This window comes from Acomys russatus, chromosome 11 (genome assembly GCF_903995435.1).
Source record: "Acomys russatus chromosome 11, mAcoRus1.1, whole genome shotgun sequence".
NCBI classification, from domain to species: Eukaryota; Metazoa; Chordata; class Mammalia; order Rodentia; family Muridae; genus Acomys; species Acomys russatus.
Genome location: NC_067147.1, coordinates 11,667,599 through 11,682,088, shown reverse-complemented (window position 1 = coordinate 11,682,088; position 14,490 = coordinate 11,667,599). Strand labels below are relative to the sequence as shown.

The following is a 14,490-nucleotide window of genomic DNA, read 5'->3' as shown; positions in this document are numbered from 1 at the left end:
GGCCCAGTGTCTCTGCCTCTTCCTGCTGCCTTCAGATCCAGTTGTAGAACTCTCAGCTACCTGGACTAAATCTCTGAAACTGTTAGTAAGGCCCAATTAAATGCTTCTTTTATAAGAGTGGTCATGGTGTCTCTTCACAGCAATAGTACACTGACTAAAACAGGACTGGAAAATGCCTAGGGCTTGTGCCAACCTCTATACACGTCTCTCACTCTAACACCAACCTTCAAGTTTGCAGAGACAGGTTCAATTTAAAAAGAGATCGTTCAGCGGGGCAGTGGTGGTGCACGCCTTTAATCCCAGGAGGCAGAGGCAGGCTTGGTTATACAGGGAAACACTGTCTTCAAAAACCAAGCAACCAAACTAACCCTAACTAAAATCAAACATGTCTTCTTCCTTAAAGGTCCCTCTCCCAACACTCTTTGTTCTTATTCAAATCACTTACAGGTTTGTTTTTATTTTATGTGTGTCTGGTATCCAGAGAGGCCAGAAAAGGTCTCCGGATTCCCTAGAACTAGAGTTAAAGACCGTTGTGGGCAACTATATGGGTGCTGGGAAGTGGGAGTCTCTGGAAGGGCAGCGAGAGCTTTTTAACTACTGAGCCATCGCTTTAGCTCCTGTGTAATTATAGTTTTTAACATGTTTATGATGTTTGTATGTGTGTGTGCATGTGCAGGCATATGTGTAGGTGTCAGAGGACAACTTTTGGGAGTTGGTTCTCTCCTTCCACAACCTTTACTCACTGAACCATCTCACTGGCCTAGTACAGGTTTTAATTATAATTTCTGTCTTTCTGTCTGAAGATAATTTGTAGGAGTTGCTTCTCTCTTTCTACCATATGGGTTCCAGGTACGAACACCAGCTGAGCTATCTCATTGGCCCATAATAATTGATTAAAAAAAAAAATTTATCTGGGCGATGGTAGCGCACACCTTCAATTCCATCAGGCAGAGCAGGTGGATCTCTTCTACTATGTGAATGAGGAGTAGCATAATCAGTGTACCCGAGAGCAAGTGCCCTCAGAAGCCAGAGGCGTCAGACCCCTCTAATGCTGAGGGTTAGGCAGTTGTAAATTGCCCGCTGTGGATGCTGGGAACCTCAGGTCCTCTCTAAGAGCAGTACATTGGACCGTTTTTTCATCTCCCCATAACAGTTGATTTTTTTTTTTCAAGCCAGGGTTTCTCTGTGTAGACCAGGCTGGCTTCAAACTCAAATTGATCCGTCTGCCTCTGCCTCCTGAGTGCTGGGCTTAAAGGCATAAGCCACCATACCTGGCCTATCAATTGATGTTTTTTTTTTAAAATTAAAGATTTATTTATTATGTATACAGTACTCTGTCAGAAGAGGGCGCCAGATCTCATTATTGATGGTTGTGAGGCAACATGTGGTTGCTGGGAATTGAACTCAGGACCTTTGGAAGAGCAGTTAGTAGTCTTAAGCTCTGAGCCGTCTCTCCAGCCCAACAATTGTTCTTTATAGACTATTACTGGCAATAACAAAACTGACTAGTGAAGTAAACATAAAATATTTAACTCAGAGACACAGGATGCTGACAGAACATCTTCCTATTAGTTGAAACAACAGTTTATTGATATTGAGCACACTGCCAAGCAGTAACAAGTAGCATCTGTACCTCTTTTTTTTTTTAGTGTGTTCCTTAGTGCCTCACGAATGCTAGGCAACCACTCTACCAGTGAGCCCCATTCTCATACCCACAAAACACTTCCTAACTCCTCTGTGTTCCGTCACGATATTTTTTGCTTACTTGGTGAGGTTAGCCTTCCCACGGGATTCGCGAACTTGGGCCAGTAGAAGATCTGGGCATAACTTCTTAGCATCATCTGCCCACATGTTTCTAGTGACTCCAAATGCACGTGCTTCATAACTCACTGCAATAATTCTAAAGTCAGGGAGAAGAAGAGGAAACGAACCAAAAATACATGATGTCATTATTCAATCCCAGACACAGCAGCTCAGAAATCTCAAACACAAGACCTAGAACAGAACCATAGAGTTTCCATGGATTAAAATACTAGTGGGAGCTGGGCGGTACTGGTGCACGCCTTTAGTCCCAGCACTCGGGAGGCAGAGGCAGGTGGATTGTTGTGAGTTCAAGGCCAGCCTGGTCTACAAAGCGAGTCCAGGACAGTCAAGGCTACACAGAGAAACCCTGTCTCGAAAAAAACAAAAAACAAACAAAACAAAACAAACTAGTGGGGTCTGGGGTGACGGGCAATGGTTAAAAGCACTGTTTGCTCTTTTTACCTGGGTTTGATTCCCAGCAGACACATGGTGACTTATGTCTGGAACTCCAGTCTCAGTGGACCTGACACTCATTCAGCCTCTGTGGGTTCCATATGCAGGTGGTACAGAGATATACAAGCAGACAGAACACTCACACACATCAAAACACTAGGAAGGACAGGCGGTGGTGGTGCACACCTGTAATCCCAGCACTTGGGAGGCAGAGGCAGGCAGATCTCTGTGAGTTCGAGGCCAGCCTGGACTACAGAGCGAGTTCCAGGACAGCCAGAGCTGTTACAGAGAAACCCTGTCTCAAAAAACCAAAGCTTAGTACCCCGGGACCTGCAGAAAAAGCTGAATCAGGTTCAATGAGATTCTCAAAACAGAGAGCAATTGAGGAAGACCCTCAATATAACCTCTGACTTCAGTAGCATGCAACACACACACACACACACACACACACACACACACTACTAATAGCCAGTTTTGATAGAATCAATGATACGTACCCACCACCTTTCCATGATTTGTACTGTACAACTGCACACGGTTTATTCCTCAAATAAGGATTTTGCCGCTGTTCCACTTGGACAAAAAAACAATCCATATCTACAAGAGCAACCACTCGATCCTGTCCAGAAGCCATTTATTTCTGGAAGACATTTTATAAACAGAAAAATACTTAATCTAAAATACAAAAATACTCCCACTGTGTTTCTACCAGGTGTAATTGCACACATCTTTGATCTTAGCACTCAGGAGGCAGAAGCAGGCAGACCTTTCAGGTCTGCATAGCTAAGGCCCTGTCTCAAAACAGTAACAACTGTATGTCTACATTCTAGTTGATAAGTGACGACAATAGAAACATGGAAACAGCGAATAGAAGGAATTTTCATCTACTGTTAACACAAGAATAAACTAGTGCAATTTTATGAAGGTAGTAAGTGTTTAAAGCTATAGTTTCACTTGGCTCAGATTCTGTTTGCTCCTCCTGCCTCCACCTCTCAAGTGGTGGGATTACAGACATGCATCTTTATACCTGGCTACTCATTTTCAGAAACAGACATTTAATAAAAGATGCACATATAGCCGGGCACACTCAGGAGGCAGAGAGGCAGGTGGATAGCTGTGAGTCTACAACCTGGTCTACAAAGCTAGTCCAGGGCAGCCAAGGCTACATAGAGAAACACTGTCTCAAAAAAACAAAACAAAACAAACAAAAAAAGATACACATATAGCCAAAAGTTGCCTGTCTTGGTTACTGTTCTGTTGCTGTGAAGGGACACCATGACCAAGGCAACTGTTAAACAATTGGGAGCTTGCTTATAGTTTAGAGGGAGAGTCCATGGTCATCATGGCAGAAAGCAGACAGGCCTGGTGCCAGAGTAGCAGATGAGAGCTTTACATCAGCAGGCAGAGAGAAAAGACTTGGCCAGGGCGTGAGATTACAGGCGTCATCATGATTTGTTAAAGGGTCTCAAGACAACAGCAGCTCTACATACCAATGGCCTGTCATAAATACTTTTATAGACGCACAGGAAATTGATGCTTTAAATACAAGAAACAGGCTATACAGATGAGTGAGCTAGCACCGAACTGTAACTTTAAACAACTTTTTTCAAACGAACATTCACCTTGAAAATAATGCTAGACAACTACAATGTACAATACTAGTGTAAAGAAAACAAATAATTAAGAAAATTTGAGCCGGGCACAGTAGCACACGCCTGTAATCTCAGCACTCTGGGAGGCAGAGGCAGGTAGATATCTGTGAGTTCGAGGCCAGTCTGGTCTACAAAGAGTCCAGGACAGCCAAGGCTACAGAAGAAACCCTGTCTTGAAAAACAGACAGACAGACAGAAGGAAAGAAAGAAAGAGAAAAGAGAAAAATTCAAAAATTCAAGGTATTAACTAACTCCTTACAAATCCAACTAATCACTCACCTAAAACAAAGTAATCTTAAGTTAAAAAAACGTAAGTTAGGCATCCTTTTGCTTTGAAGTGGCTTTTTCTGTAATACTGGAACAGATAAAGCCAGAAAATGGCAAATGTATTGTCACAATCCAAACAGGGTAAATACCATACTCAATATAAAATTCAGGGTAAAACTGGAAGCTGTGATTTAAGCTTTTAACATTTTACTAAGTGGGAAAAAAAACCTCATAAAGCATATGCAGGGTAACAGCTAATGACGCTGTTAAGCCCTTCAATTTATGTGGTCCTTTTTGCCTTTAATGTATGTATTGGTGAAAAATCAGCATAGCGCCAAGACTTTGCTTCCTAAAGGATTACGTAAATTTGGGTTTGGCTTCCCCCCCCCCCTTTTTGGTTTTGTTTCCTGAGGCAGGGTATCACGTTATAGCTCGGTCTGTCCTTAAACTAGCAGCAATCCTCCTGCCTCAGCCTCCCAGAGGCATAGTGGGATGCGTTCTATATTTTTGGTTGTGAGCTTAGCCTTTAATGGCCGAGTCTCCAGCCCTGGAATGCGTTTTAAAACATCTCAGTGCATCCTATTCTGTACGAAACACGTTTGGAATCAGTCGCGTAGTAACACGTATAAGAAAATACGTGCAGGTGAAGAGGAAGGTTTAAAAATGACAAGAAAGGGATTTTTTCTACAAGATAACTCTCCTTAGGGACAATTTCAGGGTCTTCTCTCCCCGTAAGTATGCTTTCACGTCTGCCCTGTGTACCCCCAGTCTTTCCAAGTAAAACCAACAGTCAAGACTACAAAGCAGGAATCCGACACGACGATTCCGAACCGCGTCTTTCTGTTCTTACCAGGGCGACAGATGCCTGTCAAAACTGCCAAGAGCGACGTTGCGGACTCTGGGCTGAGTCCAACTGGAAGGAAAATGAAAGCGTCTAGATCATCTCCTCGCCTTCCCAGGAGCAGGGCAGTGGATCCCGAGAGAGACTTACTGCCTGTGAGGACGGAGAATCGAGTAAGTATCCCTAGGATCCCGCCGAGGACACAGCCGTCACAGCCTGAAGGTCTGCACCTGAAAGCAAGCCGAGGGGAACTAGCAGTTCAGCAGCGCGCGCGCGCTGCGAGGGACAGTTGTCGCGCCTGCGCACCGCGGGACTTCCGCCCTCCGCCCCGCCCAGCCAGGCGCGTCGGTCTCTCTGAGCGGCCACTTCCGTGCGCGCATGCGCAGTGGCGGGTCCGGCGCGTGCGCAGCGCTGGGTTCTTCCTAGCTCCAACCTCTGTTACTCACGCTCCTCCTCCCGTTCCCCACCCCCCTCCCAGCCCTCCGCGGCCCGGTATCAACGTGTGGTCCCGCCAGGGGGGAGCCGTGCGTACCTCGTGCTCCCGGGACGGCGGAGGCGTTCCCGGCTTTAGCCATGGAGATGGAACAAGTGAACGCGCTGTGCGAGGAGCTAGTGAAAGCGGTGATGGTCATCATGGACCCGAGCTCCACCCAGCGCTACCGGCTGGAAGCCCTCAAGGTAGCTGGGCTCCTGGCGCCCTGGGCCTGCCCCGGGACCCCTATCCTAGGCTTCCCCCACGGCCTCTCCAAACTCACTTCGTCTCCCGCCTCTGCGGCCCTTGGACCTCTCACTCCCTTGTGGGGTTGGGTGGCTTCTGGTCGCGGCCCTTACCTTTTCCCACTTGGAGTCTTTGCATCGCACGCAAGAGCCCCTAACTGCTGCACGTTCCCTAGGCACTTCTCAGCGACCGTTCCTCACTTCTTTTCACTCTGGACTACACCACGATCTCCACCACCACAGGCTCCGCCGGCTCTGACGCCAAAACAAGCCCCACATTCCCTGGCGTTCGAGGAGCGCACGTGCAAATTCTTCCCCCACTGCCACCCTCCTCCCCTGCCGATTAACTCTCCATACGTGTGCCGATTCCAGGTCCCCAGTGTCCATTTTCTTACATGCCTCTGTGGCTTTCGAGACTTGCGCATCTTTGGGTTGGTTTGTAACACTCTATCAGTGTTTGTAGCCGTGAGATCGTCTTCTGCTATTTTTGCGCCGAGATGAGCTTTACCACTGGCTTTGCATTTTCACAAGGGCACTTCTGTTTCCTGGAAGTAGTTTTCTTGAGTCTCAGGTGCTCTGCCTCAGGGTCTAGTAGCTAATACTTTCAACAGTTTCTTCCCTTGTTAGAGTGAGCACCAACGTATGTGCCCCAGGGTTTGCAATCAAACAGCTGTGTTTTGGTTGGTTGGTTGGTTTTGTTTTGTTTTGTTTTTTGCCTTCCTCTTTCCCTGCACATATTTTTTTTTTAGTACACGACTGACTCCCAACGTGTTTTGTACAGAATGGGATGAACTGAGATGTTTTATGCCTCTGGCCCACAAGAATCAGGCTGGCCTCAAACTCAGAGATCACCTGCCTAGAAGTCCCAAGTGCTGGGAGTAGGGGCGTTCCCCATCACACCCAGCATTCTCTTTGTTTTTTTTATTGTGAAGATTTTACATAGGCACAGAAATAGGATGCCACAGTGATCCTGAAGATGCCTGTGACCTTAACTCAGATTTGCTTGCTTACTGTCTCTTCCTTTCACCTGTCGCTTTTAAAGCTAATTCTAGGGATTGACAGTCTGCCTCTATGGGTAATTCTCTAACAGTTTTTCACTCTTTTAGATCCAGTTTATCTTTAGTATTAACGGGACTGCTATCAAAATGGAAAGTACCAGTAAATCAGATTAGTATATTTTGCAACTTGAAAATAGAGCTAAAAGACAGGCCTGGTGATACAGACATGTAGTTCCTGCTACTGGGAACACAATGCATGGGATTCAAAAGTTAAAGACTTGCCTGAGGAACTTAGTGAGACCCTCTTTCTCTCTCTCTCTCTCTCCCCCCCTCTCTCCCTGAGACAGGGTTTCTCTGTGTAACAGCCCTGGCTGTCCTGGACTCATTTTGTAGACCTGGCTGACTTTGAACTCACAGAAATCTGCCTGCCTCTGCCTCTGGAGTACTGGGATTAAAGGCGTGTGCCACCATGTCCAGCTGTGAGACTCTTAAAAAGTAAGCCTAAGGGCCTGGGGAGATGGCACAGAGAAGGAAGTACTCTGAGGCTGGGTGCCATAATCCAGGTATAAAGAGGAAGTGACGAGCAAATCCCTGAGTTTGCTGGCCAGCCAGTCTATCAGTCTCATGTTGGTATTTAGCCATAGATGGAGTTGACCAGCTGCTTTGGGCTGCATTCCCAAACAGCCTGACTCCGGAAAGATGGCCAGCCAGTCTAGGCATTTGCCTTGAGTTCCAGGCTTTCAAAACAGAAAAGAGGAAAAGGCATTCTGCTTCAGTCTCTGGCTTCCGTTTGCGTGTGCAGCTGTAGCATCCATGACCACATACATGAAAGCACTGCTTACATGCACTAAAGAGAGAAAGCTGAGGGTATAGTGTAGTGCTGTTGTGCTTGCCTTGCACGTGGAAGGCTCAGTCCCCTATAGCACACACACAACCAGTTAAGGTTGGGATTTTCTTAGGATTTTTAGTCTCCCCTCTGTCATGCTTCCCCATGGAAACATTAACTTTTCTTCTTTCAGTTCTGTGAAGAGTTTAAAGAAAAGTGCCCTATCTGTGTCCCATGTGGCTTGAAGTTGGCGGAAAAAACACAGGTTGCCATTGTGAGACATTTTGGCCTCCAGATCCTGGAACATGTTGTCAAGTAAGGCGCTCTGGGCACTGCCTTGAAGCTTGTTGACGAGAACATTCTCTTAGCCCTTTGATGAACTCCACAGTTGCCTTTCCAGTGACTAGAGAGGAACAGAATGATTGCTAACGTGTGGCCGGAACTCGGGATTTCTATTCTTTCTCCAGTTAAGTCATCTATGTAAAGCATGTTGCGCATGTTAGTATTGAGCAAGCCAGGCATGGAGGCTCACACCGAGAAACTGAAGCAGGAGGATTGCCACAAGTTCAGGCCCACCTAGGCTCCATAGTTCTAGTATAGTGGGCCACAAAGTGAAAGATTTATTAGATATACAGTGTTCTGCCTGCATGTACACCTGCCTGCCAGAAGAGGGCACCAGATCTCATTATAGGTGGTTGTGAGCCACCATGTGGTTGCTGGGGATTGAACTCAGGACCTGTGGAAGAACAGCCAGTTCTCTTAACCTCTGAGCCATCTCTCCAGCCTGAGAAACCAAATTTTAAAAAGAAACAAAAGGTTTTTTTTTTTTTTCCTTTTGTTTTTGAAAAGTAGCTATATTGTAAGTGGCTAGGTGGATATTTGCCTTTGGGATATCAGCAGAATCAAGGAGAAAAGCTGATTGTTGACAAATCCTACATAAAGGCTATGTAATGCACAAAAAATATATAAAGCCTTTTAGGAGCTTTTCTGTTGTTACTGTTCTGGTTTAATATGGACTTTTTTTTGCCTATTCTCTGAGAGTACAACATCGAACATAGTATTTTATATAGATTTATTTCTTTTATGTGTATAAGTGCTTCCCCTGCCTATATGTCTGTGAAGCATGTACCTGCCTGGTGCCCACAGAAGCCAGAAGAAGGTGTTAGATCCTGTGAAACTGGAGTTACAGGTGGTGATGAGCTGCCATGTGGGTGCTAGCACCCAAACTCAGGTCCTCTGGAAGAGCAGCAAGTGCCCTTAACCTCTGAGCCATCTTTCCAGCACCAAGGATGTTTTTAAACTTTTATTATTTTTAATTAACATGTGTGGATATGTGCGTATGAGTGCAGATACAGAGCTGTATGGTCTCTTAGAGCTTAAGCCGCTTGACATGGGTGCTGGGATGCAGACTCAGGTCCTCCTAATCACCCAGACATCGCTCCAGCCTCGGAAGTAGAATTTACTTTTTTCTTTTTCTTTTCTTTCTTTCATTTTTTTTTTTCCTTAAGCTTTTTAATTAATTAATTTTGGTTGTTGGTTTGGTTTTTTGTTTTGTTTTGTTTGAGACAGGGTCTTAATGTAGCCTTGACTTTTCTGGAGTTTACTATGTAGCTCAAGCTGACCTTGAACTCAGATCTGTCTGTCTCTGCCTTCAGAGTGCTAAGATAAAAGGTGAGTGCTATCACACGTGGCCAAACCCATAATTTCTTTGTTTGAGACAGGGTTTCTCTGTGTAGCCTTGGCTGTTTTGGACTCATTTTGTAGACCAGGCTGGCCTCTAACTCACAGAGATCTGCCTGCCTCTTCCTCCTGAGTGCTGAGATTAAAGGTGTGTGACACCACACCTGGTGTATAATTTAATGAGACTTGCAGCAGTCTCTTGTGAAGAGAAAAGTTCTGATGTGGTGTTGTTGGTTTTCTGTTTTGGTGGTCAGGTTTCGATGGAACAGCATGTCTCGGTTGGAGAAGGTCTATCTGAAGAACAGTGTCATGGAGCTGATTGCAAATGTGAGCAAAGGGGAATTGGGGAGGCATGTGTTCTAGACATCTGTGTACAAGGTCATGACTTGCATATAGGTCAGACAGTGGGCATGGAAGAGAAAACAGAGGAGATTAAAGATGTTCAGCAAACAAATGAATAATATTCTTAGATAAAGCTGGATATGGTGTCATACGCCTTTTATCCCCGCACTTAGAAGGCAGATTTCAATGAATTGGAGGCCAGACTGATCTATATAGTGAGTGCTAGGACAACAAAGGCTTCATGGAGAGACCCTGCCTAAATACAAACAAATAACTAAGATTCTTAGATGTAAAGTATAAAATAGGTGATTGCAATACCATTCACTTTGAATCTTTTTTCTTTTATCTAAGCTGAACTATGATACACATGATGAAAATTATATAGAATGGATTTGTTTTAACCATTAATAAGTCTTCAAAACTGCTATAAATTTATGGCGTTTTTACTTTAATTCAGACAACCTCACTATGGTCTCACACTGCCCTCCTTCCCCTGCCTCCCGAGTGTTTGGATTCAAGGTGTTCTCTACCATGCCTGGCCAGTCTTCCCTTTTTTTGAGACAGGACTTTTTTTTTTTTTTTTTTTTTTTTTAAAGACTAGTCAAGTGCAGTAGTGAGAAGCAGGGAAAGTGTAGAACAGGGGTTCAATCTGTAACTGACTGTGAACAATCAATTGTGATAACTCACTACCTTCGGACCAGCCAGGACTTCATCCTATCGCCCATTTTGAGCTGCCCTCATTTGGCAGTAGCCCTCCTTTCAGCCTCCTGCATGCTGGGATTGCAGGCACCACCCGCCATGCCTGTCTTTGCATGTCTTTCATAGCAAAGGTGTGAGAGGGAGAGCCCTACATATTTGAGACAGGGTCTCACGAAGCCCAAGGTAGCTTTAGTCTTGCTGTGTGGCTGGGAACAAACTCATTTTCTGACCCTCTTGGGTGCAGGAATTACAGGCAAGCACTAACCTGGCATTGTGCTACTTTTAATAGGGAAGAGATGCTTTGCCAACGTCTAGATTAGTTTAGCTAGTTCAGACTTGTAATTTGCTAGTCCCTAGGAGATTAGCCGTGGTGGATCATCAGTTTTAAAGTAAGTTCTTGGATGGCAGTGATACTGTGGCCTTCTCCTTTAATATTGATCTGCTGGTGCTGCAGTGGTCCTCTGTGGCCCCTGGTCTATCAGTTTCCCAGGACAGACTTTTTTCTCTGTTCCACCTTGGCCTGCAAACACATGAAGCAGGATGAAAGTCTCTGCAGTCTGTGAGTAAGAGCAAGAAGGTTTTCCTGGCGCTGTGACAGCCGTTTGTTACCTGTTGGGACCTTCATTTATGTTTTACGTGGGAACAGTGATGCGTGAGAGTGCAGGACAGGTGACTCAGACATGGAGAACCGGCTTAGGTTCAGAAGAGCCCTGATGATCAGTGTTGTGCTTGACGGGCTTTTTTCAGTTACACTTGTGTAGGGGGTTGTGTACGGCCTGAGTACTGTGGCGTGTGCTGGGAGATCAGGGGACAACTCGAGGGAATCAGTTCTCTCCTTCCACCATATAGGTTCTGGGCATGGGGCTGAGGTTGTCAGCCTTGGGGGTGGTTGCCTTTCCCCACTGAGCCATCTCCTGCAGCCCACCTCACTCCCTTTTCTTTCTTTCTTTCTTTCTTTCTTTTTTTTTTTTTTTTTTAAGGCAGGGTTTCATGTAGCTCGGGCTGGCTTCAAACTTGATATGTAGCAGAGGATGACACTCATTTTGCCACTCAGGCCATTGCTGAAGGTTAGAGGGCGACTTTCAGAAGTCATTGCTCTCCTCCTCCTACAAGTTCCAGGTGTTGAGCTCAGGTTCCCAGGCTTACACAGCAAGCACTTTACCCTGCTGAGCCGTCTCACTGGATGGCTTTTTCCATACGTGGGATTACAGGTGTCTGCCACCACGCTCAGTTTATGTCCTACTGGTGTTTAAACCCAGGGCTCAACAAATATTGTGCCAATTGGGCTGCATTCCAAGTCCAAGTGTCCTGTGTTTTCTTTTTTCTTTTCTTTTTTTTTTTTTTTAATATTTATTTATTATATATACAGTGTTCTGCTTATATGTATACTTGCAGGCCAGAAGAGGGCACCAGATCTTATTGTGGATGGTTGTGAGCCACCACGTGGTTGCTGGGAATTGAACTCATGACCTCTGGAAGAGCAGTCAGTGGTTAAGAGCTCTTAACCACTGAGCCATCTCTCCAGCCCCATGTCCTGTGTTTTCATAGCTCAGTTTTTATGCCTAGTATTCTGTCTTACAGTCTTCATAATCTCTCATTCTCTTTCAGGGAACACTGAATATTTTGGAGGAGGAGAATCACATTAAAGATGTTCTATCTAGAATTGTAGTGGAGATGATCAAGCGAGAGTGGCCACAGCACTGGCCTGACATGCTGATGGAGCTGGACACTCTCTCCAGGCAAGGGGTATGGAGCATGCGTATACTGGCTGTGTGTGCTTACTGTTAGAACCCACGTAAAGGGTTTGCTTTGTAGGAGTGTTGACGGTTATGCCGGGAGCAGGTTGTCTGTTGGTATGTGTACATAATAAAGTGCTTTTGTTTAACCAGCCTCTTTCTGTTGGCCTAGGAAACGCAGAGGGAATTAGTGATGTTCATCCTTTTGCGACTGGCAGAGGATGTAGTGACCTTTCAGACACTCCCCACTCAAAGAAGAAAGGATATTCAGCAAACATTAACGCAGAACATGGAAAGAATCCTCAATTTTCTACTCAATACACTTCAGGAAAATGTAAACAAGTACCAGCAAATGGTATGGCTCCCTACCCTACGACGTCCTACCTCCCCTCTCTCCCCAAGTTGGAAATAGCAAGCCTGACAACCTGAGTTTGTCCCCGAGACCCACTTGGTAGATGGAGAGAAGTGAACTTTTCTCCTGTCATCCTTTGGTGTCCCACAGGAGTTCTGTGCATGTACACACACACCACAATAAATTAGTGAGTCGGTTTGAGAAATGATTTTCTGGGCTGAGTGTGCTGGTGCATGACTCTAATCCCAGCACTCAGGGATGCAGAAACAGGTAAATCTCTGAGTTTGAAGCCAGCTTGGTCTGTATAGTAAGTTTCTGTCCAGAGCTACCTAGACTCTATCTCCAAACCAACAAAAAGAAATTATTTTTCTAGGTATTATTCCCTTGTGGCCACTCATCCTCTTGGGGTTCTTTCTCATTTTTCCTTTAAACCTCTACATTTTCCCTGCGTACAGCCCCCACCCCCACCCCCACCCCTGTTGACAGTTGTCATTGGTGCGGTCTCTGGAGCAGCTCAGTTTGCTGATGGCATGAACATAAATTAAAATAAACACATAAGCGACTCCTTCCTGACTTGGTGTCCCATTTTCTCAGTCTATTGTTTGAGATAGGGTTTCATGTAGCCTGCGTTGGCTTCAAACTCCTCGTGCTGGCACCGGTACTTAGAATTTCTGTGTTACTCAGTTGCTCCTTCACTCTATTCCTTCACAATCCCAGTTAGGGAGACTATTGCACTGAGACTACAAGTAGATGAAGAGGCTCATGCCTTGGGGCCCGGCCCCTGGGCTGCAGGCCCCTGGGCTGCACTGGCCCCAGGCCTTGTAGAGGGTTGTTGGAGTGGAACAGCTGAGCCTAGCCATTGGTGCTTAGATCCTTTATGACCCCAGTAATATTTGCTTTCAGGTACTGCAGAATGGCATGACTGACCCTTCATTTCTCCTTTGTCTTCAGGAGTTTTAGGTTTTGAAATAAGGTCTCACTATGTCGCCTAGCTGGCCTAGGTACACAGGATAAAAATCTTATTTGTACACATTTCTGTAGCATGGCCATTATTTTGGTGTTTGGGTATTTACTAATGTGGCACACGCAATTTACTTTAACTATACACAGGTGGCCATAAGCCTTATTCTTGAGTTTTTTTCCTTTAAGCTGTTCTTTGGTCAGTCTCTTGTTTGCCAATGGTAAAAGCTGTTCTCACTTGTCTCGGCACTTGAGAAGCTGAGGCAGGGGATATGATCAGGTTGAGGCTAGCCTGGGGTATGTAGTGAGTTCCAGGCGTAGCAGAGCTGTATATCAAAATCTTGTCTGAAAATAAAGCAAAAAGTTGGGTCTCTGTTAGATCACCACCATTTCAGGCCCTTTATTAGAGGGTAGGAAGTCACCACCTGGCCTTTTACTCATGAAAACCTTGGGTTCTTTATTTTCTTTCAGAAGACGGATACTTCTAAGGAGACAGAGGTAAGAGTACTGTGTGGAACCGAGGGGGACTTCTTAAAGGATCAGGCATGCGTAGAAATACCTCCCGGCCTCCACCTTGGGTGGGTTTTGTCTGTTTATTCACTTAACTGGAGAGCAAATAATGCGGTGGGGCTCCTTGAAAGGAGATGAAATGGCCGTTCTTGCCAGAGTGTTCTTACTGATCAGTGCTGAGAGCGCTAAGAAACGGTTGTCTATCAGGAAAGCAGCTTGAGCCCCTGTTGGTAATTATATAGGAAAGTTTTTTTTGTTTTTGTTTTTTTTTTTGAAAACCATTTGTATTTTAGCACTTAATTCTGTCAGTCCCTCATAATCAAAGGTGATGTCACGCAGGCTCAAGCAACCTGTCGAGTGAGCATCGCCGCCCTGAACACGGTAGCAGGCTACATTGACTGGGTGTCTTTGAACCACGTCACCGCTGAAAACTGCAAGCTCATGGAGACCCTGTGCCTGCTTCTCAATGAGCAGGAGCTGCAGCTGGCAGCCTCCGAGTGCCTGCTCATCGCAGTCAGCAGAAAAGTGAGTAGCCACTCTGTGTTAGTGACCAGAGTGCCCTGTGGCAGAAGAGGGTTGTTTTGGTTTATGGTTCCAGAGGGATGAGAGTCCATCCAGGCAACAGACATGTGACAGGACAGGAAACTAAGAGAA

The 14,490-nt window shown here is 45.5% G+C and overlaps 2 protein-coding genes across 3 annotated transcripts in view; one reads left to right on the top strand and one right to left on the bottom strand.

Moving 5' to 3' along the window:
- The window catches only part of Polh (DNA polymerase eta), a 33,438-nt gene extending 28,142 nt beyond the window's left edge, over positions 1–5,296 (bottom strand). Inside the window, exons 1-3 of one of the 2 annotated variants that reach the window (XM_051152893.1) lie at positions 5,026–5,296; positions 2,754–2,896; positions 1,766–1,900 (exon numbers count right to left, since the gene is read on the bottom strand). In XM_051152893.1, coding sequence (XP_051008850.1) covers positions 1,766–1,900; positions 2,754–2,890 — 272 coding nt within the window. In that variant the 5' untranslated portion in view covers positions 2,891–2,896; positions 5,026–5,296. Of the gene's footprint in view, positions 1–1,765; positions 1,901–2,753; positions 2,897–5,025 lie in introns of those variants that run through there. The other variant, XM_051152894.1, reaches the window with a different exon arrangement.
- A 137-nt stretch (positions 5,297–5,433) lies between these two features.
- The window catches only part of Xpo5 (exportin 5), a 39,972-nt gene continuing 30,915 nt past the window's right edge, over positions 5,434–14,490 (top strand). Inside the window, exons 1-7 of the mRNA XM_051152892.1 lie at positions 5,434–5,694; positions 7,751–7,872; positions 9,492–9,564; positions 11,887–12,024; positions 12,187–12,369; positions 13,798–13,824; positions 14,176–14,361. Of these exons, the coding sequence (XP_051008849.1) occupies positions 5,590–5,694; positions 7,751–7,872; positions 9,492–9,564; positions 11,887–12,024; positions 12,187–12,369; positions 13,798–13,824; positions 14,176–14,361 (834 nt within the window). The 5' untranslated portion in view covers positions 5,434–5,589. The remainder of the gene's footprint in view (positions 5,695–7,750; positions 7,873–9,491; positions 9,565–11,886; positions 12,025–12,186; positions 12,370–13,797; positions 13,825–14,175; positions 14,362–14,490) is intronic.